This window comes from Triturus cristatus, chromosome 4_1 (genome assembly GCF_964204655.1).
Source record: "Triturus cristatus chromosome 4_1, aTriCri1.1, whole genome shotgun sequence".
In the NCBI taxonomy this organism is placed as follows: Eukaryota; Metazoa; Chordata; class Amphibia; order Caudata; family Salamandridae; genus Triturus; species Triturus cristatus.
The window spans coordinates 971,356,884-971,383,490 of NC_140585.1; the positions used below are offsets into that span (position 1 = coordinate 971,356,884).

Here is a 26,607-nt window from a genome sequence, read left to right on the forward strand (position 1 = left end):
TTACAGTCACAACATACAAAACTATCATATGCATTTATACACCTATATAGACACTCACACACTACCAATCATCCATAGAGGTACTCTCACACCTACTCAGTCATGCAAATAATCACACTCCCATTTACTCACCTATGTGGTTATACACACTCAAGTTCACTTACTCATAAAAATAGTATCACATTCTTACGTTCTTATAGAATCATTGATGCAAGCACACACTCATCCATACAGTCACTCACAATCACACACACTCACATCTACCCACTTATATATCCTTACACGCACATATACTGCCTTTCACATATGTAGTTAGTCACAAATGTACCACTGAGATATACTTTCAATCCCTAACACACCCATACATACACTCACTCAACCATACAGTCCATCACAGATGCACTCTTAAAACCATTCACCCATAGAATCACCCACTCACACATCTATGCACACAAACACTCAGGAACCAATAACTCATATAGACACTCATATAGGTATTCACAAAACCATGCAGCCATTTATACACCAACATACAGAAACATACAGACATTTACACAGTTTAGTCACTAGTCTGCAGTAAGATACATTTAATGACTCACTTATAGAGTTAGTTACGCACCACAGAAAATCATCCATTTACACACTTGTACACCCACTCATTCTTCAACAGGCCTTTCCCTATATATATTAAACATATTAAAATTGTTCAGAAACACATACTCAATGGATGATGTCATCAGTGATGTCACCAGTGATGTCATTTGAGATGTCATCAGTGATGTCATGAGTGATGTAATATGTGACGTCATCAGCAGTGGATTGCGGGGGCGCGAATTATAGTTAGCTGAAGTAACTATAACGGGGGAATTTGATTGGTTTTTTACGAGTGAAATGTCCAGCTAACTAGAACATGTGTGAAACCTATGGTTTTTTCAATATATATATATATATTAGCTCCTTGCTGGAAGGCATACCCAAAATTCATAGTGCCCCTCTAAAACAGTCCACGAAATTGCAGCCAGGCTAATATCAGAATAAAGGAGATCAGATCCGTAATACCTGTAACGACTGCCCATAGAGGCAAGAAGCATATTTTAACTGGCAAGTCTAGTTCACAACGTGATGCTTATTGGATTACCAAAATGACCTTAAGGAAGCAGGTTACAACCTACAGATTCTATGTAAGATTTTAGACTAAATAGAGGGTCAACAAGTCCCTTATTTTATTCCACAGTCATATGACTGTGTCTATTTTTAAAATCTCACTGCCAAATCTGCAGTGTGCAATCGAGCTTAATAGATGTTATTAGTCTTATGCCCGTACATCAGTGGTTCCCAAACATTTTTGACCCACGGCTCCCTTGATCCATTGGCCATTGCCCGTGGCTGCCCACTGTTACTTTTTTTGGAAGGTGGGGAGGATGTAAGCCTGGCCTCGGGAGTTTTTCTCCCTGAAAATAATTGGGATGAAGCTGATGAAGTTATTATAATCGTATACGCAGGGTGTTTCGTATTACTAAGGCGGCATGTAGGCCCCAGTGCCAAAGTACTTATGCGCTTGAAGAATATTTACATGCTCTTCCATTTCTACCCATGTCATATGTGCCAACACACCTGTCTCAGCAGGGTGACTCACAATTTTATAAACTACATACAGTTTTATTTCTGCTGTCTCCGCCTTAAAATTGCCTCCAAATCAATGCAAGGAGAATAAATACCCCCGATTTTGTTGTAAATGTCCCTCTTTCTAGCTTCCAAATGTTGGCATTATGCCATTTATGGTGTTTTCCTTCCCTGTGCTCAAGGCGAGAGCAGGCCTGTCTCGAAATGTGTGTTTTCTGAAAGAAATGTGTACTGGAAGTACCTTTGATTCAAGTACAAATGTCAATACTTAATAACACTTAGTGTGTTTAATAGACAGAACAACTGTACTTTCCTGACCACTTGCATTGGTATAAAATGCATTTGGGAAAAAACGTAACTATTAGCGAGTCTAACAAAATAAATCAGGCATCTTCCGCTTACTTTGGGAGCGCTGAAACGTGGGGATTCAGTGAAACATGGAGGTCCTCTCCCTCGACATGCCATCAATTAAGCACAATGTTTACAGCTTTGAGCATGTCACTTACAAATCATCAACATCATGCATTTCAGTCTAATTAGTTTAACTAAAGCCAACAGACCCTTCAATATTAAGTGCTTGGTGTGCGGCTCCCCTGACTAGTTTGATGGTTCCCCAGGGATTCACGGCGCACAGTTTGGGAACCACTGCCGTACATATATATTTATGTATTCCCCTTTCTCTCAAGGAAAGCACTCTTCTACCACGATGAGTCTTGTTTATGCTCTGTAACATGGCACATAATTAAATAAATATATGGTACAAGATATTCAAGTATGTGGCGAGTTCCCAAGTGTGAATGGCATTCAGAGCCTTTTGGGCTTTGCTAACTTCTACAGAAGATCCACTGTAAATTATGAGAGTTTGCTTTTACCACAATCTAACTTTGTTCAAAAGAATGTGTCATGTGAATGCGGAGATCAAGAAGATTAGACCTTTCTGCAGATGAAGCAGAAGTTCCCCATTTGCAGAAACCGGTTTGGTCTGAGAATTCATTTTTGGAAATAGCTGAATAATACCAGTGGAGTTGAACAATTATGAAAAGATGATACTCGTACCATTTTATTCAAAGGTGTTAATTCTGCAATGTGAATAGATAATTTTCAATTAATAATAGCTGTCTCTTTATACCTGAAATCACCCACTGGCATCACAAAAGGTCAAAAGTTATTGACTGCCTGTGAAGCGCAAACTGATGGTATGCTGAGGTTAGGTCAAGAGGAATGACTGTTTAGTTCCTTCTTGAGGTCATCATTCAAACCTAGAGGCTCTCTCTTTGCACTTCGTTGGGTATAAGTTGTGCTGCCTTCTTTAATACAATCTTGTTGCAGTGTACCCAACCATTCAGTAAACAGTTCATGGAATGCAATCACTCACCTGTTAGGTGAATATTCACTTATCTCTATATTTCACACAGGCTCATTGCCACTCAACACCATATCTGGGCTATTAGGATCTAAGGTAATGTTCAAAGCCCTCTGGTCACTTCTACATAGCAACTCTTCTTTAGCCATATACGCCACACCTTTGGCTTCATTTTGCTTTAGTCTCATCATAGCAAACTCCCCAACCACCTCGCCCTTTTTTTGGTCATAAGCAACCATTTTCAAATTAAGACTTCCTCAGTTCGTTTCGCAAATTGACATATATGTAGAACAAGAATCTACAATGATTCAAGTCCGCTCCATTAATCCCCACATTATAATAAGGTGCAGATTATTATTTTCCGGTTACTAAATACATATAATCATTATGCTCATCATTCTCATTCCCAACCACACATCATCAAGAAACGTCCTGCCTTCCTTCAAACTTTAATGTTCTTACAAATATGAGAAATATGGCTTTTACTACAAGACACAAAGCAAGACAAGTACCTAAAGGGACGATTCTTGCCATTCATATTAAGATTTTTGCAACTATCTAATGACTTGTCAGTGGGTGAATAAAACTTTGTGAGGATTTAATAGGTCTAATTTGTTTTCACATTTGAACTTTTTAAAGACTGGGAGCTCTCAGCTGTTTAAAAATGTTTAGTAACGAAATTTCGGTGTGAAAACAACAGCGAAGAACAATCCTCTTTTTCTTATTCTTGGAAATGAACTAACAGATCTTGTGCTGCAAAACAAAACCACACAATTCGGAGCAAACTTCAGCTGTTTTTACTTGGGCATGGGCCAAGTCAACACACAGCAAGGCTCCTTCAGAGGACAAGGCTGAGGCTTTTCTTGGCCAAGTGATCTCAGATTTTTGGGGGACATGACCTAAGTTGGTGCAGTCAAACTGGTAAAACAAGCCCCACACCAATGCACAACACAGCACAGCACAACTCTGCACTGTACTCAGTGGACAGTTATTCAATTATAATGCATCAACATACTAAAAGCAAACTAAAAGGGTAAGCCAGGTAGCGTTGATCTAGTTCACAGAGACAATCACTTCTCCTATATCATCATCTTACTTTTTTCAATAAACTAATCTCATCTCCTTTCTGAGGTAATGGCAATTGTATGTGGAAGATGATGATTCAAGTGCACCCCCTAATGCATACCCTAATTAACCAGGCTGCAGTGGTATTTGTAAGAATGTTTGTATTTTAGAAAGCAAGTTCCTTTGGGGACTGAACCCGTTAAACATTTTGGTCACAGAGGCATATTCTTCTATTTCATTTCTCTCTCCTCCTTCTTTATCTGCAGCATTCCTGGTCACTTATTCTGCAGGCAAACTCTTTAGCACATTTTTAATTTCAACCTTTAATCTGTGTGTTAAAAGAGCACACTTTCTTTTGGTAGTGAATTGACCCTGCTCCTAGTGAGTAGGCTCTTCTGGCTGGAACCAATCTGAGGTGGAACTGTGTGAAAAATAATGATAGACTGGGATGGTGCCCGAGTAATGCTAGTGGCTGAGATTAATTCAAGGTTAACACCCATCACTTTTTGAACACTTCAGTGTGACACCTAAGTGCGATGCGTATGCCAAGACATGGGTCCCCTGCTCACTGTGCCAGTGGAACCAAGCTACATCTGAATGAAGAGCCTCAATTAGGGCGAAACCAGCCTTCGGTTGGATGCGTTCTGGTTCACGAAGGCCCTGGCCTGGCAGTTCGGGTTGGACTATTCCTATCGGAGCAGGGTCAAGGATGATTTGAATATGGCTGCGTCCAAACTGAGGTGGCATGTTGTGCAAAAAAACAATGCACTGGGATGCGGCCAGAGTAATTACCAGTGGCCAAGATTAATTCACGCATTCCACCAATCAATGTATTTGAGAATTGAGTGGTGGCAGCATTGGCCCTGTTGGAATGAGCCCTTAAGCCCTCTGGAGACTGCTTTGTGACGAGTGCATAGCAGAGCTTTAATCAGAAGATTATCCATTTAGAGATCGTTCTTTTCTACACTGATTTACCCTTCACTACTCCTGCAAACACCACAAAGAGTTTATCATCCACCGGCTGTTCTTTGGTGCTAATGTAAAACGTGAAGGCTCTTTTGGGATCCATGCAGTGTAGTCTCTATTTCTCCTTGGATGGATGAGGTGGAACAAAGATCACCGGAAGGGTTATAAACAGTTCAATGTGAAATGGCACCATATCTTTTGGTAATTTTTTCTTTGTAGGAATGCCGCCTTGTTCCGAAGCATCAGTTTGTCAGGAAAGGTGGTGGATGGTTGCTGTACACACAGGGCTTGCAACTCATTGACGAGCTGACATTATTACTATGAGGAAAACTGTCTTCAAAGTTAGAAGACACAGAGAGCAGATATGCATCTGCTCAAATCTGTATACATCATGAATGTAAGGACCAAATTAAGGTCCTAAATGGGTGGAAACGTGGGTTAACCCCTACAAGAGACACATTACAACAGGTGATTCGAATAATGATGGCTGATCAGTTAACCACAGAAAGGCTGAAAGAACCTACAAATCACCTTTAACAGTAGTCTTAACCAGTCCTTGCATTGGTAGAGAGAGAATTCTTTGTCCTCGATGAACACTTCGATATAATTTCATAAGATTATATGCTGTGGATTATGTCACTTTCAGGTATCGGTATTATGCAAACGTCTTGTATCTTCTGGAAGTCAGCTAAAGTTATAAATGTATAGTCCAATCTGACAGGTTCCATTGCTGCAGAGCCCCACTGAAACTTCAGATCTCACAGCCAAGTTCACATGTGCCCCCAGGGGGGGGTCCACCAGCATGCTGCAGGAGACCAAGAAATCTCAAAGCGCTCTTACCGAGAACCAGGTCAAAGGTTGAAACATTATGATAATAGCCCAAATGTCCTGGACTCGCTGAGGTGGCGTGAAGGCTCAAAACTACACAATATCCAGAAAGGCTCTGATGGAGGGTGGCATCTGCAAAGGGGTCATGTGTGAATTTGCCATATTGATCAAGAACCCTAAATATATCAGGAGGTTTGCCGTTGTCTAGAGGCAGTCCACATCTGTCTGAGGTGAGCCTGCCTTTAATAGTCAGTTGCTGAGGAAAGAGATGACAAGGAATTCCCAACGTCCGAAGATGTGCAACAACCAACACCCTCACTTTCGTGAAAACCTCAGGGGCTCTGGTGAGGCCGAAAGAGGACAGAGTATTGAAAATGCTTGAATTCTACTCTGAACTGCAGGTAACGTCTATGGGGTGGTGGAAATATACAGTCTACAAATGCAACACCACCATCCAGTGGCCTTGATCCAGGGCAGACAGTATTTAGGACAGGGTGCGCACCATGAAGATATCCTTTTTGGAGGAAGAATTTCAGAGGGCGAAGAACTAAAATTGAACAAAGCTTCCTTTCCCTCTTCTGTAACATGTAACAACAGGAGTAGCATCTAGTCCCTATTCTGATGCCAGCATCCTCTCAATGGCCCCCTTGTCCAAGTAAGCCTAGAATTCCCTCTGTAAAATGGACAAGTAGTCCTCTGGAAATCACTGAGATGTAGGTGCCACATGAGGAAGGGTGAATAAAAAAGTTCGAATGTGGCTGAGTGGGTTGTATCTGAGGTCAAGATGGGCACAACTTAGATCAAGGTTGTAATGGATTCACTTCAGTCTCAGGACAATTGGTTCTTTCTCCACAGTCTGTAGCAACTTTGTTGGCATTGACACACAGGGAACCAGTGAGTATCTCTGGGCTGCGTGAGAAGTTGGGACAGGTATCAGCCCCAGAACAGGGTCAAGAGGTACAGATGGGATCGGGGATGGATCTTCCATCGTGGAATGTACTGGAGGCCTCCTTGGATCCTTGGTACCCGTATGTGAGCCAGAGTGAGACAGTAACAGGTCGAATATATACAACATGGCCTCTTTGAAGGCTCTAACATATTGCAGGTGGTGTCAAGAGACCCAGTTATTCAGGTTGGATCGGGACGTGCTGGGACCAGGACCTTCAAGTCCCATGATGTAGGGGTGACTTCTCTTAACAAGAGGCAGGAGTCTCATTTCGACATCTTATGCTTCTTTCTGGTCTTCGACTAACTTGATGACTTGGAGTGGGAAGAGGACCTATTCTCTTGTGAGCAGCATCGAGACAGAGACAGCCTTTGCAACTTCAAGTGAGACCTGCCCTTTCGCACTTTCCGGCAATGTTCAGTGACAGTCGGGCCTTGTGGTCCTAAATGGCCTTCGGGTTCAGCCTAGTGCACTGTTAGCATAACTTCAAGTCATGTGGAGAACCTAGACATCACAGACATACCTGGTGTAGGTCCATCACTGACAACTGCTTATGTCAGTCTTTGCCGGAATTGAAAACTGTAGTTTTAGGAGAAGGAATGTCCCTTGCACACTTTGAAAGTTAACCTTTTTGGTCAAAAATGCTGTGCCTAGTGACAGAAAACTCGGTCGCACGTTCCAGATCCACTTCAGAAGGCGCAGAAAGAAATGAACGGACATCAGCGTGCAAAGGAGTTGGTTATATGTGGCTTCAGCGTCACTCCCGGGACTGGACAGTCAATGCAGAGCAACCCAATGAAAGCGTACAGGAGAATTGTTTAAAAAAATCTCTGGGTCCAGACCTGTAAGCGGGGCTATTCACAAGGTTAGGCATCAGCAGTCAGAAGAATCCATCTAAAACAGATATTTAGCCTTCATTCATTTGTGAATTTGTTTCATACAAGAAGTGATAATGTTTCCCTGTTCTGTACAGTTACCTGAGCAGATGTGGCATTGGAAATCATGCAGGTTTAGTTTTAAGTGTCAGTAGTGTTGATAGTAACATGGGCAAGTGCTCTCATGTAGATGTTGAAAAGCAGAGGACAATAAACAACCCGGAGGAACACGAGAGCCATTCTAATTTGATGATTGATTTGAGAGGAATCATTGGCATCATTGAATAGGTGTGCCAGACGTTGCCACTCATTATTCCACGTGCTGCAAAAGAGGTGTGATCCACTGTACAACAGACTATTGATAGGAAAGGCAATCATTGAGCAAGGAGAGCACTGCTAGACTGTACAAACTATTGGCGCCTGAAAGTAACCCAAACCTTCATTATTTAAATAAAGAAGGGGGCTTTCTGATGGGTGTGTAGTTTGCAAGATCCAGCAGGTTTAGAGTTAATATCTTTAACAGAGGAGTTATGAGTGCAATGATTTAACACATTTTAAATTATTGCAATATCCAGACTATGAATGAGGACTGTCAACGTACAAGCTAAACAGAACTCTACTGGTACGGTCAAGGCTTTTGAGCACACCTGATTTTCAAAAGTGCTGAATGATCAAAAATGTTAGAGAGATTTGAATGCTATTGGATAGCCTGCCTGTGATTGGTTTGGGATGTGTAGCCAAAACCTTGGGGGTCTTGAACTGGATAGGGAAGAGTCATACAATGCAGTGGTTTTCAGTGTCACAGAACTGCAATCAAGGGACTCTAGCAGTTTCAGGGAGGGCAATTGTTATAAAGGAGAAAATCTTTTTCAAGTTCAACAGAAAAGCTGAAACATCAGTTACTAGGTTGAGAACATGATAATTCTTTCACAACAGGAGAAGAGGAAGAGTGGACATATCTAAAAATGTTGGCAGGGCAGGTCTGCAGGGAGGCCAGACTAAATCCCAATAAGGGTGGAATAAGGGTGCAAGAGGGATTCAGGTCTTTAACAATACAGACGATCTCATGATGATATTTTTGCTTTTTGAAATCTGAGTGTAGAAAAAGTCTGCTTGCACTCTCCTGATTTCAGCCTTGAATTCTTTCATGGCATTCTTATACTTTTTTGAGTAATCTGAGTAGTCTTTTAGCCAAATGCACTCTGCTTTTGGTTTTTCAGAATAACTAGATTTTCTAAGTGCCAAGGGATAATCGAGGAAGAGCAACAGCCGATTGAGGGCAGAAGTGGCCCAAGAATTGAAGCAAAGGATGTTGGGAGTGGACGTAAAAAATGAGTGCATGTCTAGCAACAACGTTCGAAAGATCAAAGCTGGATATCTTAGACCAGGCTCAATGTATGGGTGAAGCAAGGGTGATGGAAAAATCTGTGACTGGTGGTAGGCCCAAAAAAAAAGCAAAGTGGTCAATCAAAGGGACGTAATCAAATTTAATCAGATTGGATGTGGAATAAAACAGGTCAAAATCATGCCTGTCACATGTGTGGAGTCTGTAACCACCTGAATAAAGTTCAGAGAAGTACATGCTTCTAGGAGGCCACAGGTTTCCGCCTTATTAAGCTCTTAGGCCCAGATGTTAAATTAGCCCTGGAGTAAGACATTTGGAGGATGAAGAGTGAAATGCACGGTATAAGAGATATATGTAGCACAGTAGCACACTGGGAGTTCTGCAGTTATGTGAATTAGTAGAACATTTTAGAATGGAACTAATATGGTCATAAGTAACTCAACCTGGGATCCTGTTGGAGGCTGTAAGGTGATGACCAAGAGAGATTTTCTGTATAGATCGAGTTTTGAGATGGAGATATTTAAGGGTTCTATTATATTGTTCAGGTTTGGGCTAAAAATGGTATTGGGGAGAACGGCCAATCGCAATCATATTGGATACTTGGGGGAACATTATGAATACTTAGTAAAGCAAGTGGGTGTCCTCTGTGCACTAACAATTCATCATTGTTTTTCATCAGGGTTCTATAGTTAGAGACTGGAGGTGAGAGAGATTGTTAGACAGTCCCTGCTGCTAGAGTGCATATACAAAGATGATGGAGATCGCAGACAAAAAGAGGATTTCTGGGTTGTAATACTAACTCATTTGGAGAGAAAAAAAGTCAGTATTGCTCCTTGCAGAAACCTGCCGCTGAGCAATTTATTCTAACAAAACTAGGGCATCAGTGGGAGTGCACTTTTAATTGCCGATTCAAGCACAACAGGAGGTTTGCCTAGTTCAGGATTACAAAATGTGTGGATATTTCACACCTGGCAGTTTGTGCAGTTTTCCAATTGAACTTGTGTGGGGATAATACACAAACTTTTACAGCTCATAACGAGAAAAACTATGTGGCATTACCAAGTTATCCCAATTCCGACCTGAAGATATAGTAATAAAGAGGTGATGTGGCACCGAGGAGCACTGTGCGGTATCAGTACCTATAGACAACGTATTGCCTCCCCAAATCTGGGGCACTGTGAATGAGACCAACAGTCTGTATTGTTATGCGGCTAATTTCCATTGAAGAACCAGAGGCTGCCTCACTGAGTGCATCATGAGTGGTATATATGTCAGACATGTAAAATAGAAATGCAAGGGCATTTTGGGATAAGAAAAATTCCCAACATACGTTTCTCAAAGAACACATTACACTGAGCTCAGAAATTAGGCCAACATTAGGCAATATACGCAAAGCAAAAAAACACTCCCATTTAAAAATCCTGAAAATCAGCGAGGACCACCATCTCAGTGGCCATTTCAGCCAGTGGCACCTTTACAGACAAACCTATAGTAACACAAAAACACTGGCGATGTACTTAAGGAGGAACCTATAACACGACCCTAAAAGAAAATATTCATAAAACAACTAGATACCACAGGCCCTTGTGATCAATTTAAAGGGCCTGTAATCACCTCAAGACACAAAACTATTGTATATATGCCTACAGGACCGGCGTCATTATGTACAAAATGTTGCAAGGAGCAAAGGTAGGCCTCAGTGCGAAAGGATCATCCCGGACATATGGCCTCTAAAAGGTACTTGTCAAGCCCGATGTAAGAATGCAATCTGCACCACAGGACCAGGTGAGCAAGGCCCGCACGTTATCAGGTGAAGTGTGATAGGCACCTCAGACAGTAATGAACAACATTCACCTAGAAAGAGATTAAAAAATAACCTGGCAAAAGATGGAAAAACCAGGATGAACGCTGGCAGTTGAGGTTCTGAGACACAAGACAGAGGAAGAGACAGTATGTCCTGGTATGGGTACTGAAGGGCCAGATAGTACAAGAGCTGAGGAAGAGGAGGACTCCATATGGAAAATAGAGTGAAGATCCGGAAGCTTGTAGCAGGTATGGAGGGCATGGATAAGCCAAGGCAGGGTTGCATAGGTCACTGGGTATCTGTTCATGATTTAATGCGTCCTAGCTAAATTTTGTCTCTGATTAGAATGTGTGTTGTTATCCCACATTCTTTTCCCCGCAGGTAATCACAACGCGGTCGTTACAACGACCGCGTTGTGATCCCGCATACCATAACTCCGCAAGTCGGAACAACGACTTGCGGAGGGGGGGCGCTGGATGTTGGAATAGTAGAATTTACTATTCCAACTCCAGTCTGTGCGGACAATAGGGAAGGTGTTGGATTTTAAATCCAACACCTCCTCCCCCCTCTGCAAGTCGTTGTTCCGACTTGCGGAGTAATTGTATGCGTAATCACAACGCGGTTGTTGTAATGACCGCGTTGTGATTCCCTGCGGGGGAAAAGATTTGTGGAAAGCGTTGTTCACCGAAAGAAATATTCCAGGAAAGCAGCAGCAGAGAAAGACTCAGGCGCATATGCATAATAGTGCTATATCGGATATTTCACTAGGATTCCTAAAACATCTTTGTGTTAAGGACAAGCTGCGAAGTAGGAGTGAAAGGCAACGTTTAAAACATAATTTATCATCCAAAATGGCTGTGTGTGGGGAAAATATTTTTATAAACATACGTCTTTGTTTTCTGTATGTTGATCCTTTCCTCTTTCGTACTGTTCCATGGAAAATAATTCAAAAGAAACTTCCATACTTCTTTTCTCAGTGCGTGGCATACACCCTGAAAGTGAAAAGATGGAAAAAATGACAAGTTATTGAACGATTAATGATGGATATGCCTCTTTAAAAGTGAAATACAGAACCCTGCAATCGGAATTAGAGTCTGATTATAGGTGTTCAAAATTGCATACATGCTTTAGCAAATGTGCAGACATTCTTTCGAAACACTTGCAAATATTTAAATGTCTGAGAGGATTCTTTTTTGTGATGGGGAAAATTCATCAACACAGATTTTGTTGAAGGAAAATAATAGCATGTTTCCTTTGCAGATTCTTTTTCAGACAATATGTTGAAAAAGACTGCAAAATGTCTTGCTGTGGTAGGTTTCCCCAAAAAACAACGAGAAAATTTTGGAATGTCATGCTATTAGAAAAATATATATTAAAAAAAGTTGAACGTAAAAACTTCCTAGTCACACAATAGAAGGATCAAGAACAAACTCCTGAAGCAATCAGGGTCATGATGGACTATAATTTGGTATTAGATTAGAAGACTAATAGATAAACATTGGAACATATAATAGGGTGAAAATGTGATGAGAACCTTAGTGAGCACAAGGGCTAACATAACTTACAGAAAGCACACTCTTCGAGAGATGAACTAGTCCATAGTCATCTGAATAGCAAACATCAAGAAGACTGAATACACCGAAAGGTTTTTAGACCTGCAAGCGATGCAAGGTATGCAAGGTATGCAAGAACAGTAATGTTCGGAAACAGTGCACTGTCTCATTTCTGACATACTGACAGCACAAATGGACCAGTGAAAGAAAGTATCTTGCAGCATAAACGTACAACAACCAACAATAAAGCAATATTCCTGTAGCACGCCATTTCAACCAAGAACATAATGACAATGCAGATTGCTATATTACTTTGGTATAGACATGGTACCCATTAACATCAGAGGCGTTAACAGAAGACTAAAACTGTGAAAACTAGAGTCTGAATATGTTAGCTCATGAGAGACCAAATGCCCAGGGATCTCAATTTAGATATATATATTAATGTGCATAAACATGTGGATATATAATGGAATTTGAATATCATTATGATAAAAGCCAAGATATGATTCTGTAACAAAAGGGCTCATTTTTAATATATCTGCTAGAAAGTTACTGCTACAGATTTTCATTGCCCAATAGCCAACTTTTAACACCTATTAGGATAAGTAGTCACAAAATTAGTTTTATATACATCAATCTTGGAGGAAGGTTCGTGGGAGTCAGTCAGGTGTACTTCCAATGTGTGATGTCTTGGTATCGCAACAACGAAATTCCAAATTGAAGTTATTCAATTTTCCCTTGATAATTAGGAGGATAGCTCACATGAGCTATAGTCACACATGGCTAATTCTTTTTAACACTTTTATCGCATGCAAGCCATAATCAGATATTTTAGGTATGGTTGCACCTCTTTTCCGATACACCAAAAACATAAGCGACTTGCAACCTGATATTGCACAAATTAACTGTAGTGTTCATATAAATTATAAGCTACATTGTTGGCTAATATTAAACTCTTATTAAAATAGGGTTAGGAATAATCCCGCTGCTCATTTTGGGGTGGGCCAAATTTTATGGGTATCATTTATCGTAAAATCACCCTCGTCAATATGCCCACTTGGGCTATATTTCGCAGGTAGGCATAGGCACTCAAATAAATAGCCCCACATTAATATAGTGCATCACTCGCTCAATAGGAGCAAAGCTGTTGATTCGCTTTTTGACCAGATTATGAAATAACTGCGTTAAATTGGCAATACAGTGGCTTGAACTAAGTTTCCCATACTGCAGCAGGTTAGTAATTGTGCAATCCCTTAGAATTTCTTTTCAGGCTATGATGATCTTAATCAGTGAAACATTTAATATATTTTAATTTAATGACAGTGTAGCAAATGCTTTTTTAGGTGAACACAGTCTTAAAATTAATTACAAGGTTACCTTTTTCGGTTTTATATGTATATATTTCCATCCTGCATGTGATTTTGAGATGTAGTATATTTTCTTTTTTTATAGAGGACTGTGCGAAACCGTTCACCATTTACAACACTGAGCACTCTGGGTTAGACAGAAACGTATTGCATGCTATCATATTGCACCACAAACTACTGGAATGAAATGGTTTTTTTTAACTGCATCCTTGTGTGCTGACGCATTATGGACTTTGTGATGTAAAAACAGTTATATATATATATCAATCAACAAAACACACGCGCAAACTCTTGCAGCGTGAAACCGGCCACACCAGCATACTTTCAAATCTTTTATTCCAGGCAAAACAGCATGACGCGTTTCGAGGTGAAAAAGGAGCGCCTGCCAGCTGAAGCACTCATCACGGAAAAGGATTGAATGGAAGGGCCATGTTGAGAGGCCCGCCTCACCTACGATGTGAATTGTTGAATTAGCCAGAGTCTGCTAAAGGGATTTCCCTGGAGCACATCGTACAGATGAACTTTGCTACAAAAAAGGCAAGTAAGAACAAGTTAAAACCAGGGTGGTTGTGAAATCCTCCGGTGTCACCGTGACCATCGGATGCAGCCGCAATAAGGTACTTGACCTGCCCCAGGCCAGGAAGAGCCATCTGTGGCAGGGGAGCTTCAAAGGCCTAGCAGCCTTTGTAATGCGACCCTCAGCCTCTCCTGCCATCAGGAGTAGGCCCCCTTCCTATCTCCCCTCCCTTTCGGCGGGAAGACGGGCAGGAAAAACTAGCCAGCCCAGGAGGTGTAACCACCTCTGCCAACTTCACCCCTCAGGTGGGGGAGACAAGGTGAAGCCCACTCTCCAGTGCTCACCATCTTGCAGATGGCAGGCAATCCCCAATCAGGACTAGGGATTGTGCTCACTCCCCCACGTAGGGTGTAGTCACCCTAAGGTCAGTAGTCCATTGGCTACTGACCTCAAGACCCCTAAAACGCTCCCTAAATACAGTATTTAGGGGGCAGCCTGGACCAAGAAGGCAGATCCAGCCTACCTACAAGAAGAGAAGAAGAAGGACGAAGAGCCATGCAGAGCTAACAAGAGGACGACGCCCACTGACTTGGCCCCAGCCCGGTCTCCCCTTGAACCTGCTCCTTCGAAATCCCGGCGTGTCCAGCAGCAAGCAACCTCACAAACCCCGGAGGCCCTGCCTGCCTTCACTTCCCAGACTGTTTCTCCCGTGAACACCGGACGTGTTTAAACTGCAGCTTCTGGTGCCAGCCAGAGACCGCGAATCCAGCCCACTCTGCACCCGCCAAACCCGGCCCGAGCTTGAGTGGAAACACACCACAAGGAGGTCCCCCCCGGCGATCCTGCAGCCTCAACCCAGAGGACCCCCCTACTGCGACCAGAGCGGGTAAGAAAATGCGACGTCACAAGGAACCCCTGCACCAGACGCCCCACGGCCTTGTGTGCCCAAACCAACGGTGCCTAACCAATCCACGACATCCCAACTTACCCCTCCAAGTGGTGGCCGCACCCAGAAGATCCTCGTCCCCGAGCCTGCAGTGTTTCTTTGTCCCGGAGGTTCTCCATTGAAAACAACAGGGCACCCAACCTCAAATAAGCACCCTGCACCCGGCCGCCCTAGTGCCGCTGAGGGTGCACCTTTGATGCTACTTTGGTCCCCAACTTGCCCTGAGCTGAACCCTAGGAGCTGTGCTCCCACAACCCAGTGGCCTGCTTGCCAGCAGCCACCAACCGGAGGCCCCCTATCCCCCACTGGATAACATTGGGCCTCAACACTCAGCACTCGGCCGCCCTAGTGCCGCTGAGGGTGCAACAGTGCATCACTGACCCTGGGAGACCCCCTGATTCTCCAAAAAGTATCTAAGTGTGGAGTTTTGAATACTGAAAATATTCTTTAAAAATCATGCGAATAACCAAAACGTAATTACTTACCTGTTTCTCGGAAATGTCCCAGTGCTGAATCTAGGTATCAAGCACTGAGTTAGAAAAGTAACGTAAAAAGTAACTTACCTGCAATCTACTGAAAAAGCCTATTCATTCCAATGTACTGTATTTGCTAAGTGTTGCATACTACAGCTCCCCTGTAAATCAAACAAAGTACAATTTCTATTGTATTTTCAAACTGTCCTATATCCAGTAACTTATTACTGAAACGTATTTAATGCTTACCTGTACCAGGTCTGCTTGGTTCTAAAAATAAACAAAAGTATATTTTTATACAACAATTGGCCTAGAGTTCAGTTCTTGAGTGTGTGAATTCATTTGCTGACTGAGTGGGTACATCAAATGCTTAACACTGTCCTCTGATACTGCCTTACTGCTCGAACAAGCTACCACTATTAGAGAGTAAGGTTCTATCTAACTTTAACCTCTGCCTAGCTCTGGGGACACTTGGACTCTATACACACTATACCTCATTTTGGTGTAGTATATATAGAGCCAGTTTCTTACACTAACCTCCAACCACCTCAAACTAAACGCCCTAAAAACGGAATTCCTCCTTGTTAGAAAACCACTCCCACACCGGAAGGGTGGTGGTGCTCTCCCAGACATACACTGTGGTAGCTTGGCTCGAGTGGTCAGGGATCAGGCACCGTGCTAAGCATACGTCATACCCACACAATAACCATGCGTGCATCCGTTCCAAAAACGACACTACACCTTAAAAATTATACTGAAAATATATCTCTATCTTCTTTTCTCTTAGTTGCTGATTAAATAAATAATAATACAATCACAGTACACAAGGCTTTTCCTGTGGTAGGGTAAGTCAAATAAATACTATCTTAACGATTCAATAAATAACGTAGATCATAAATAATCAAGGCATAAATATAAGTACATTACATGAAAGGCAATTAAATATTATGAGGCAATAAATACTGCGAGACAAATACTGTGCGACAATAAATACTGTGAAACAATAAATACTGTGAGGCAATAAATACTGTGAGGTAATAAATAGGATTAATACAATAAATACAGTGCTCTCAATAAATAATAAAAGCCAACAGTGACACTTGAAAATCAGTTCACATTCCTGAGGTACTATGGGATGATTTGACCCAATCCCAGCTTGTAGAGATTTGGATGGCCTGAGGGGTATACTCCCTGGCTTGGACAAGGCTGAGGCCTAAACTGAGGTAGATCAAGGGGGAATCTAGAGATCTGGCTCTCCCACACTACACAACCCCTCTGTATTAGTCTCAGCTCACCCCTGGCACTATTAAACTGGTTCCAGCACCTCTCTAGCCTCTAGGATGGTCTCTTAGGGCTTCACAGGGCCTTAGGCGCCCTCTATTCCACTTACTGCCCTTTTTATGAAGTTCCGACGCCGCTGGAGTCGTGTCGACGCCGTGAGGCGGTTCCGGTTCGATGTCAGCGGCCTCGGCGCAATGACAGTTCTTGACGACGCCGGTAGGCGGTTCCGGTTCGATGTCGGCGGCCTCGGCTCGATGTCGACCTCCGGTTCGATGACGTCGGGCAGTCTTGGCTCGATGTCGACTTCGGGCGGCTCCGGTTCGATGACGTCGGGCGGCCTTGGCTCGATGTCGACTTCCGGCGGCTCCGGAGTGCGATCTCCACTCCCGACCTCCGGCACGAGTCTCCTCAGGTTCCGGCGACTCCGGAGTGCGATCTCCACTCCCGACCTCCGGCACGCTTCACCTCGGTCTCCGGCGACTCCGGAGGGCGGACTTCACTCCCCCGTCGACGCCGCACACTCGACCTCGGGTGACTTCCTCCTCGACCTCTGGTACTCTCCACGACCTCCGTCGGCGCCCTCTCTCGACCTCTGGCGGCTCCGGGTACGACGTCTGCTTTCCAGTCAGCGCCGCTTCTCCACCTCGGGCTCCAGGTCTCCAGGCTTCTCGACGTCGGACTTCAAGAAGTTACCAGTAACCAGGTCAGGAACTTGCTGTTCTTTACTTTTAAGGCCTGTTCCTACTGTCCAGGTCCTTAAGATGGTTTTTCTTGCTTTCTCCCACACAGGGCTCTAGGCTGGGCTCAGTCAGTAGGGACTAGTATCAAGGGTGGGTTTATGGACCCCACTCCAGGCACAAGTTTCCACCCCTGCTGCCTCACTCCTTCCTCCTTCAGTTCTGTGCTCCTCTCTCTTCACCAGTCAGGTGCCAACTGCCAGCTCCAACTGCCAACCCTGACTTAGCTTCCCAACATTCTAAACCTGCCTCACACTGTCACAGGGTTCTGGAATGTTCTGGAAGGTGCTGGTAGGTTCCAGTGATGTCACAGGTGACAATGGGTGGCCACCATTTTGTGTTTCAGGCCCTCAGACAGAAGTTCCAGGGGTAGATAAAATGGCTCCCTGAATCTGCATCAACACTAAAAAGTCTGGTGGTTCCCAAAAAGGAAAAATTCAAACAGGGTTTGAGGCAAAAGTGGGACAAAATAAATAATGATGAGGAGGGACCACCCAAAGGGCTGACAGGTCTAACACGCGTCCCCCCCCAGCTGAAAGTGGGGAGAGCTACCCAACCCCTTGGGAGTTCTCATCACTAAGGCGGAAATACCTTGAGAGACCGTCTGCATTGGCGTGGTCCACTCCAGGCCGATGTTCCACCTGAAAGTCCATTCCCTGTAGGGAGATAGACCACCTCAACAACTTGGGATTCTCCCCCTTCATCTGCATCAGCCAACGAAGGGGTCTGTGGTCGGTCTGAACTAGGAAGTGCGAGCCAAACAGGTATGGCCGCAACTTCTTCAGAGCCCATACCACTGCAAAGGCTTCACGCTCTATTGCACTCCACTTCTGTTCCCTGGGAAGTAGTCTCCGGGATAGGAAGACCACGGGTTGATCCAGACCCTCTTCATTGAGTTGCGATAATACTGCCCCAATGCCATGTTCTGATGCATCTGTCTGGACAATGAACTTCTTGGAAAAGTCTGGGGCCCTTAAGACCGGGGCCTCGCACATGGCTTGCTTCACCTTGACGAAGGCCTGCTGACAAGCCTCCGTCCAGACTACCCGTAGAGGTTGCTCCTTGGACGTAGGCTCCGTGAGGGGGGCCACGATGGTGCCGTACCCCTTCACGAAGCGGCGGTAGTATCCGGTGAGGCCCAAAAATGCTCGGACCTCAGTCTGAGTCTTGGGGGTTCCCAGGCCATGATGGCCTCGATCTTCGCCTGGAGGGGTTGCACCGCTCCCCTACCCACCAAGTGTCCAAGGTACACTACCGACCCCTGCCCGATCTGGCACTTGCTGGCCTTGATCGTCAATCCAGCTTGTCTCAGGGCCTGGAGAACAGCTTGCAGGTGACGCAAGTGATCCTCCCAGCTGTTACTGAAGACGGCTATGTCATCCAGATAAGCAGCAGAGAAACTCTCCATTCCGGTGAGGATCTGGTTTACCAGGCGCTGAAACGTGGCAGGTGCGTTCTTGAGCCCAAAGGGCATCACACAGAACTGGTAGTGGCCATTGGGCGTGGAGAAGGCTGACCTTTCCCTTGCTCCATCAGTCAAAGAGATCTGCCAGTACCCAGAAGTAAGGTCAAAGGTACTTAGATATTGGGCAGCTCCCAGCCGGTCAATCAATTCATCCGCCCTAGGGATCGGATGAGGATCAGTTTTGGTTACTGAATTCAGTCCCCGGTAGTCCACACAGAACCTCAGTTCCGGTTGGCCACCCGGTGGTGCGGCTTTTGGTACTAACACCACCGGACTGGACCAGGGGCTGCTAGAAGGTTCGATCACTCCTAGCTCCAGCATCTTAGTGACTTCACTGTTAATGCTGGCCTTCACCTTGTCTGACATCCGGTAGATCTTGGACTTCACAGGTGGGCTGTCTCCTGTGTCCACGTCATGGACGCACAGGTGAGTCCTACCCGGAACAAGGGAGAACAACGAAGAGTACTGTCCCAGGACCTGGCGTCAGTCCTCCTGCTGTTCAGGAGTTAGAGATGGGGAGAGGATCACTCCCTCCACTGACCCATCCTTCTCTTGAGACGCAAACAAATCGGGGAGAGGCTCGCTTTCCGCGTCCTCCGCTCCGTCAGTCACCATCATCAAAATGACTTCGGGCCTCTCGTGGTGGGGTTTGAGGCGGTTGGCATGCAGCACCCGTAGGGGCTGACTAGGGGTCTTAAGATCCACCAAGTAGGTAGCCTTACCCTTCTTCTCCAATACCTCAAAGGGTCCTGACCAGCGATCCTGGAGGGCGCTAAGCTCTCCTGGTTCGATCACCCACACCTTCTGGCCAGGCTCCAACTCCACCGGGTGAGCGTTGTGGTCATACCACGCCTTCATTACTGCTTGGCTGGCCTCCAAGTTGTCAGAAGCTTGCTTCCACAACTTAGCCATTTGGCTCCGGAAGGCCAGCATGTAGCTCACCACATCCTGGGGAAGCTTTCTGGGAGTTCTTTCCCATCCGTCTCTCACCAGGCTGAGAGGTCCACGCACAGGGTGCCCATACAAAAGCTCGAAGGGGCTGAAGCCCACTCCCTTCTGTGGCACTTCCCTGTAGGAAAACAATAGACAGGGTAGGAGGACGTCCCATTTCCTCCGCAGGCTTTCAGGCAGACTTCTGATCATGCCTTTCAAGGTTTTGTTAAACCTCTCCACCAGACCATTGGTCTGGGGGTGGTAAGGAGTTGTGAACCGGTAGGTCACTCCACACTCCTTCCACATGGCCCGCATGTACGCTGACATGAAGTTGGTCCCCCTGTCGGACACAACTTCCTTGGGAAAACCCACTCGGGTAAAGATTCCCATCAGGGCCCTAGCCACAACAGGTGCTGTAATGGTCCTCAGAGGTATTGCCTCTGGGTACCGTGTGGCATGATCCACCAGAACCAGGATAAACCTGTGACCAGCTGACGTAGGCGGATCTAATGGACCCACAATGTCGATGCCCACCCTTTCAAAGGGGGTGCTAACGACAGGAAGTGGTTCCAGGGGAGCTTTCAGCTTCACCCCTGTTTTCCCACTGGCTTGGCAAGACACACATGTCCGGCAGTAGGTATCGGACGACACTTTCATTTGAGGCCAATAAAAGTGGGGGACAAGACGGGCGAAGGTCTTGTCTTGCCCCAGGTGTCCTGCCAATGGGATCTCGTGAGCCAACTCCAGAAGGAAGGCTCGATAACGTTGAGGAACTACCAAGGCTCGTGACGATCCATGTAGGGGTGCCTTGGGTTCACTGTAGAGGAGGCCATCCTCCCAGTAAACACTGTAGTTCCCTTCAACGTTCCCTGCTGCCTGGGCTTCGGCCTGTCGCCTCAGTCCCTCAAGGGTAGGGCACTCCTCCTGGCCCTGGCAGAATTCCTCCCTGGACGGGCCTCCCTCCACGTGCCACTCGGCCGGGATGGGTAGGTCCTCCAGTTCGGTGACATCCCCCACCGCAGACTCCTGGTCCACCACCTCCGGTGGCCTATCCGTCCTACGGGGGGCGGACGCCGAGGCAGGCTCCTCCTGTCCTCGGTTCTTCCCTTGACTGGCAGCTGGCTGGGCCTTTGTTCCAGGCTCCAGCCGAAACGAACTCCCTCTCCGGGTAGTCGCGGACCCTGTGCTCACACAGGCCCAGTCAGGTGTACCCAGCATCTCAGTATGAGTCCGGTATTCCACCTCCTTCCAAGCATTGTGCTCCATGTCATTCCCCAGTAGACAATCGACTGGCACGGCAGGGCTTACGGCAACTCGAAGTGAACCTGCAACCCCCTCCCATTCAAAGGGAACCTCGGCCACTGGATAGTGGCCTGTTCTGCCGTCAGCCATCGCGGTTGAGTGGAGTACATCGGGAATTACCTGCTCTGGAGACACCAGTTGGCTACGTACCATAGTCATACTGGCTCCTGTGTCTCTCAGAGCCTCCCCTCTTTGGCCGTTGATGGTGACCCACTGCCCATACTTTGCGGTATTTGCGGGCACCTGGATCTTAGGAACCATCTCCCGTTCTCCCAGGGACACTAAAGTGACACCTGCCCACTCCCTTCCCTTAATTAAAGGCATCTCCTCCCCGAGCACTACACTAGCTACTCCGGGGGCCTGTCCTCCAATGGGAGGGGGTGGTCGTTTTGGGCACTTCGCATCTCCCTTATAGTGTCCAACGCCACCGCACTCGAAGCAATGGACAACCCTTGGCTGCTGACTCTGGCCAGGATTAGGGTTTCTGGGTGGGTTAGCCCTAGGGGTGAATCCTGTTCCCTTACCTTGGAAATTATTTTGGGGGCCTTTGGAGAACTCCTTTTTCTTTTCCCCTCCCTCTTTCTTCTGGGGGGCGCCCTGTCCGGCCTTTTGAGTATCCCCTCCAGTCCCCCTTGTGGACACCCGGGTACTAGCCCAAATGTCCGCCTCCTCAGCAAGCTTCCGGGGATTGGTCAGCTTGCTATCCACCAGGTGTTGACGCAGTTCAGGGAAACATTTGTCGAGCAGGTGTTCCTTCAGTACTAAATCAAACAACCCCTCGTAGTTCCTCACTTCACTGCCCTGAATCCAACCCTCTAATGCCTTCTTTGCATAATCCAGGAAGTCCACCCAATTCTGTGTGCCCAGTTTGTGGCTACCCCGGAACTTCTGTCTGTATTTCTCGGGTGTTAGTCCAAACTTTCGTATGAGCGCCACTTTCATGGTGGGGTAGTGGGTCTGCTCATCCTGCTCTAGGGCCAATAATGCATCCCTACCAGCTGGAGGCATGTACCTGTACAATCCCCCTCCCCAGTACTTCTCTGGAACCCCATGGGCCCTTAATGAGACCTCATAGGCCGCTAGCCACTTGGCAATATCGTCGCCCACACCATAGCTAGCCACTAGGTCTTTCGGCAAATAGGGTTTGGGTTCCCTGGTGAACTCTCTTTCTTCGCTGCCACCATTAGGAATAGGGTGTGCCCCGACTCTTAGGATCTGAAGATCTATCTCTTTCAGCCTTGGCTCATGAGCCATCCTCTGTTCCTCCTTCTCTTTCTCCAGCCTTGCTAAGTCCCATGTGAGCTGTCTTTTCTCCCTCCGGTCTGTTAACTCCACTTCAGACAAGCCACCGCTAGAGGCACTGCTGCCCTTCCTAGAAAGTGTCCTGGGCCCTGCTAACAGGTTCCCCACCTCAGGTTGGTACAAACCAGCTCCCTCACTGTCGGGCTCTCTATCCCTGTCCTCCTCCTCAGCCTTGCTTTCTCGTCGTGCCTCCCCCCAAGCCCTCAAGCTGGTTTGGAGTGCACCCTTCTTTGCTCCTGGGGGACAATACACCCCCTCCCGCTGACAAAACTCCCTGAGTTGGGCCACAGTATAGGTTTCCAGGTCTTCTAGCACAAACTCCATTTTGCCCACTCAGAACAGACGACAGGTATTTGCAGAAGCTATGCAGGGGGGTACCTTTTATAATACCTCCTCCCACCACCAGAGTAAATTTGGAAAAAACAAAAACTCACAATTAGGAAGGCCGCTTGGAGAAAACTCCCGGTGTAGGCCTATGGACTACCCACAGTTATTGTCGAGTATACGTAGGCACAGCTCTATCCCACCACTGAACACCAATTATGTTAGAAAACCACTCCCACACCGGAAGGGTGGTGGTGCTCTCCCAGACATACACTGTGGTAGCTTGGCTCGAGTGGTCAGGGATCAGGCACCGGTCTAAGCATACGTCATACCCACACAATAACCATGCGTGCATCCGTTCCAAAAACGACACTACACCTTAAAAATTATACTGAAAATATATCTCTATCTTCTTTTCTCTTAGTTGCTGATTAAATAAATAATAATACAATCACAGTACACAAGGCTTTTCCTGTGGTAGGGTAAGTCAAATAAATACTATCTTAACGATTCAATAAATAAGGTAGATCATAAATAATCAAGGCATAAATATAAGTGCATTACATGAAAGGCAATTAAATATTATGAGGCAATAAATACTGCGAGACAATAAATACTGTGCGACAATAAATACTGTGAAACAATAAATACTGTGAGGTAATAAATACTGTGAGGCAATAAATACTGTGAGGCAATAAATACTGTGAGGTAATAAATAGGATTAATACAATAAATACAGTGCTCTCAATAAATAATAAAAGCCAACAGTGACACTTGAAAATCAGTTCACATTCCTGAGGTACTATGGGATGATTTGACCCAATCCCAGCTTGTAGAGATTTGGATGGCCTGAGGGGTATACTCCCTAGCTTGGACAAGGCTGAGGCCTAAACTGAGGTAGATCAAGGGGGAATCTAGAGATCTGGCTCTCCCACACTACACAACCCCTCTGTATTAGTCTCAGCTCACCCCTGGCACTATTAAACTGGTTCCAGCACCTCTCTAGCCTCTAGGATGGTCTCTTAGGGCTTCACAGGGCCTTAGGCGCCCTCTATTCCACTTACTGCCCTTTTTATGAAGTTCCGACGCCGCTGGAGTCGTGTCGACGCCGTGAGGCGGTTCCGGTTCGATGTCGGCGGCCTCGGCGCAATGACAGTTCTTGACGACGCCGGTAGGCGGTTCCGGTTCGATGTCGGCGGCCTCGGCTCGATGTCGACCTCCGGTTCGATGACGTCGGGCAGTCTTGGCTCGATGTCGACTTCGGGCGGCTCCGGTTCGATGACGTCGGGCGGCCTTGGCTCGATGTCGACTTCCGGCGGCTCCGGAGTGCGATCTCCACTCCCGACCTCCGGCACGAGTCTCCTCAGGTTCCGGCGACTCCGGAGTGCGACCTCCACTCCCGACCTCCGGCACGCTTCTCTTCAGGTTCCGGCGACTCCGGAGTGCGATCTCCACTCCCGACCTCCGGCACGCTTCACCTCGGTCTCCGGCGACTCCGGAGGGCGGACTTAACTCCCCCGTCGACGCCGCACACTCGACCTCGGGTGACTTCCTCCTCGACCTCTGGTACTCTCCACGACCTCCGTCGGCGCCCTCTCTCGACCTCTGGCGGCTCCGGGTACGACGTCTGCTTTCCAGTCAGCGCCGCTTCTCCACCTCGGGCTCCAGGTCTCCAGGCTTCTCGACGTCGGACTTCAAGAAGTTACCAGTAACCAGGTCAGGAACTTGCTGTTCTTTACTTTTAAGGCCTGTTCCTGCTGTCCAGGTCCTTAAGATGGTTTTTCTTGCTTTCTCCCACACAGGGCTCTAGGCTGGGCTCAGTCAGTAGGGACTAGTATCAAGGGTGGGTTTATGGACCCCACTCCAGGCACAAGTTTCCACCCCTGCTGCCTCACTCCTTCCTCCTTCAGTTCTGTGCTCCTCTCTCTTCACCAGTCAGGTGCCAACTGCCAGCTCCAACTGCCAACCCTGACTTAGCTTCCCAACATTCTAAACCTGCCTCACACTGTCACAGGGTTCTGGAATGTTCTGGAAGGTGCTGGTAGGTTCCAGTGATGTCACAGGTGACAATGGGTGGCCACCATTTTGTGTTTCAGGCCCTCAGACAGAAGTTCCAGGGGTAGATAAAATGGCTCCCTGAATCTGCATCAACACTAAAAAGTCTGGTGGTTCCAAAAAAGGAAAAAATACTAACAGGGTTTGAGGCAAAAGTGGGACAAAATAAATAATGATGAGGAGGGACCAACCAAAGGGCTGACAGGTCTAACACTCCTCATTTCACCCACTAGGCTAACCCCCATTGTTGAGAAATATCTGAAAAACCTCTCCACTCTCAACTGCACACCACTCATCATTGACTCCACGAAATCACATCAAAGCATCTACCAAAGGAGCGAAGTTTCAACTGAGCATCCTAAGAAAACTCAAACCCTACCTTCACCAAGATGTCTTCAAATCTGCGGTGCAAGCACTAGTCATCTCAAGACTAGAATACGGCAGTGCCACTCTATGCAGGCTACCGAAACTCAGATTAGCCCCCCTCGGAGCATCTCTGAAAGCTGCGACTAGGCTCATCACTGGTTCCAAGAAAACCAACCACATCTCTCCAGACCTGAAATCTCTCAACTGGCTTCGTTAGAGTCCAGGATTCAATTAAAAATTGCTTGTATGACCCATAGAGCACTACACTTCAACACTCTTCTATACATGGCAAATAAGCTCGAACTATCGGGTGGCTCCGGTTCCTCAAGGAGCTCCAGTACATTGCTGCTCAAGCTGAAGAAATTTTAAAAGATGAAAACCTACAATCGTACATTCTCTGGTATTGCCCCGAGAATCTGGAACTCCCAACCTATGGAAACAACACTGATTCCTTCAACACTTGCCTTCAAAAGAGAAGTAGAAGCTCTACTGATGAGCACTACGCTGAACTAGAAGCTTTTCTCCTTTTATCTCCTATCTTGTTTAGCCAATTAATCTGCTACCTGGCAATTGCTACGGCCTCAATGTCACCCTCTAATATGTAATTGTGTATCTGTTGTATATAAATCTATATAAATCTACTTTTCTCCCACAGCTATCTGCTTAGGTCTTCTGCAACTCATATGTAAAGCGCTCTGATACCCTCTGGGTTACAACAAACAAATGATGGACGGAATGCTGACAATGCAGACATTCTCCCCCAGTCAAGAGATCTGGGTTAAATCCATCGTTCTTTTGCCCACTACGCCACCCCAGTTTAGACATGGCCATATGCAAAGGATGCTTGGTTCCAGTCCAGGGAGGACCTGGCTTGGCAGTTCGGGCTGGACTGTTCCCATGAGGCACAGGGTCAAGACTGATTTGCATATGGCTGGGTTCAAACTGGAATGGCATGGTGAGCAAAAAAACGATGGATCTCTGTACTGGGGTGAATGTATGACATTGTTCTGCATTCTGTCCATCAATAATTGTTTTTGCATTTGTCACCCCGAGTGGTACGGGTATGCTCAGACGTGAGTCCCGTGCTCTCCATGCCACTGGAATCAAGCTATCCTGGCTGAAGAGGGGTGAAACCCCGAAACCGGTCCTAGGATGGTTGTTTCCAGTC

At 46.1% G+C, this 26,607-nt stretch overlaps 1 protein-coding gene across 3 annotated transcripts in view; it reads right to left on the minus strand.

Annotated features, from left to right (window-relative positions):
- The window catches only part of TBC1D15 (TBC1 domain family member 15), a 611,295-nt gene that overhangs the window by 291,576 nt on the left and 293,112 nt on the right, over positions 1-26,607 (minus strand). For all 3 annotated transcript variants that reach the window (XM_085653851.1, XM_085653849.1, XM_085653850.1), the window contains one exon: positions 11,704-11,807. In XM_085653851.1, the coding sequence (XP_085509977.1) occupies positions 11,704-11,807 (104 nt within the window). The remainder of the gene's footprint in view (positions 1-11,703; positions 11,808-26,607) is intronic.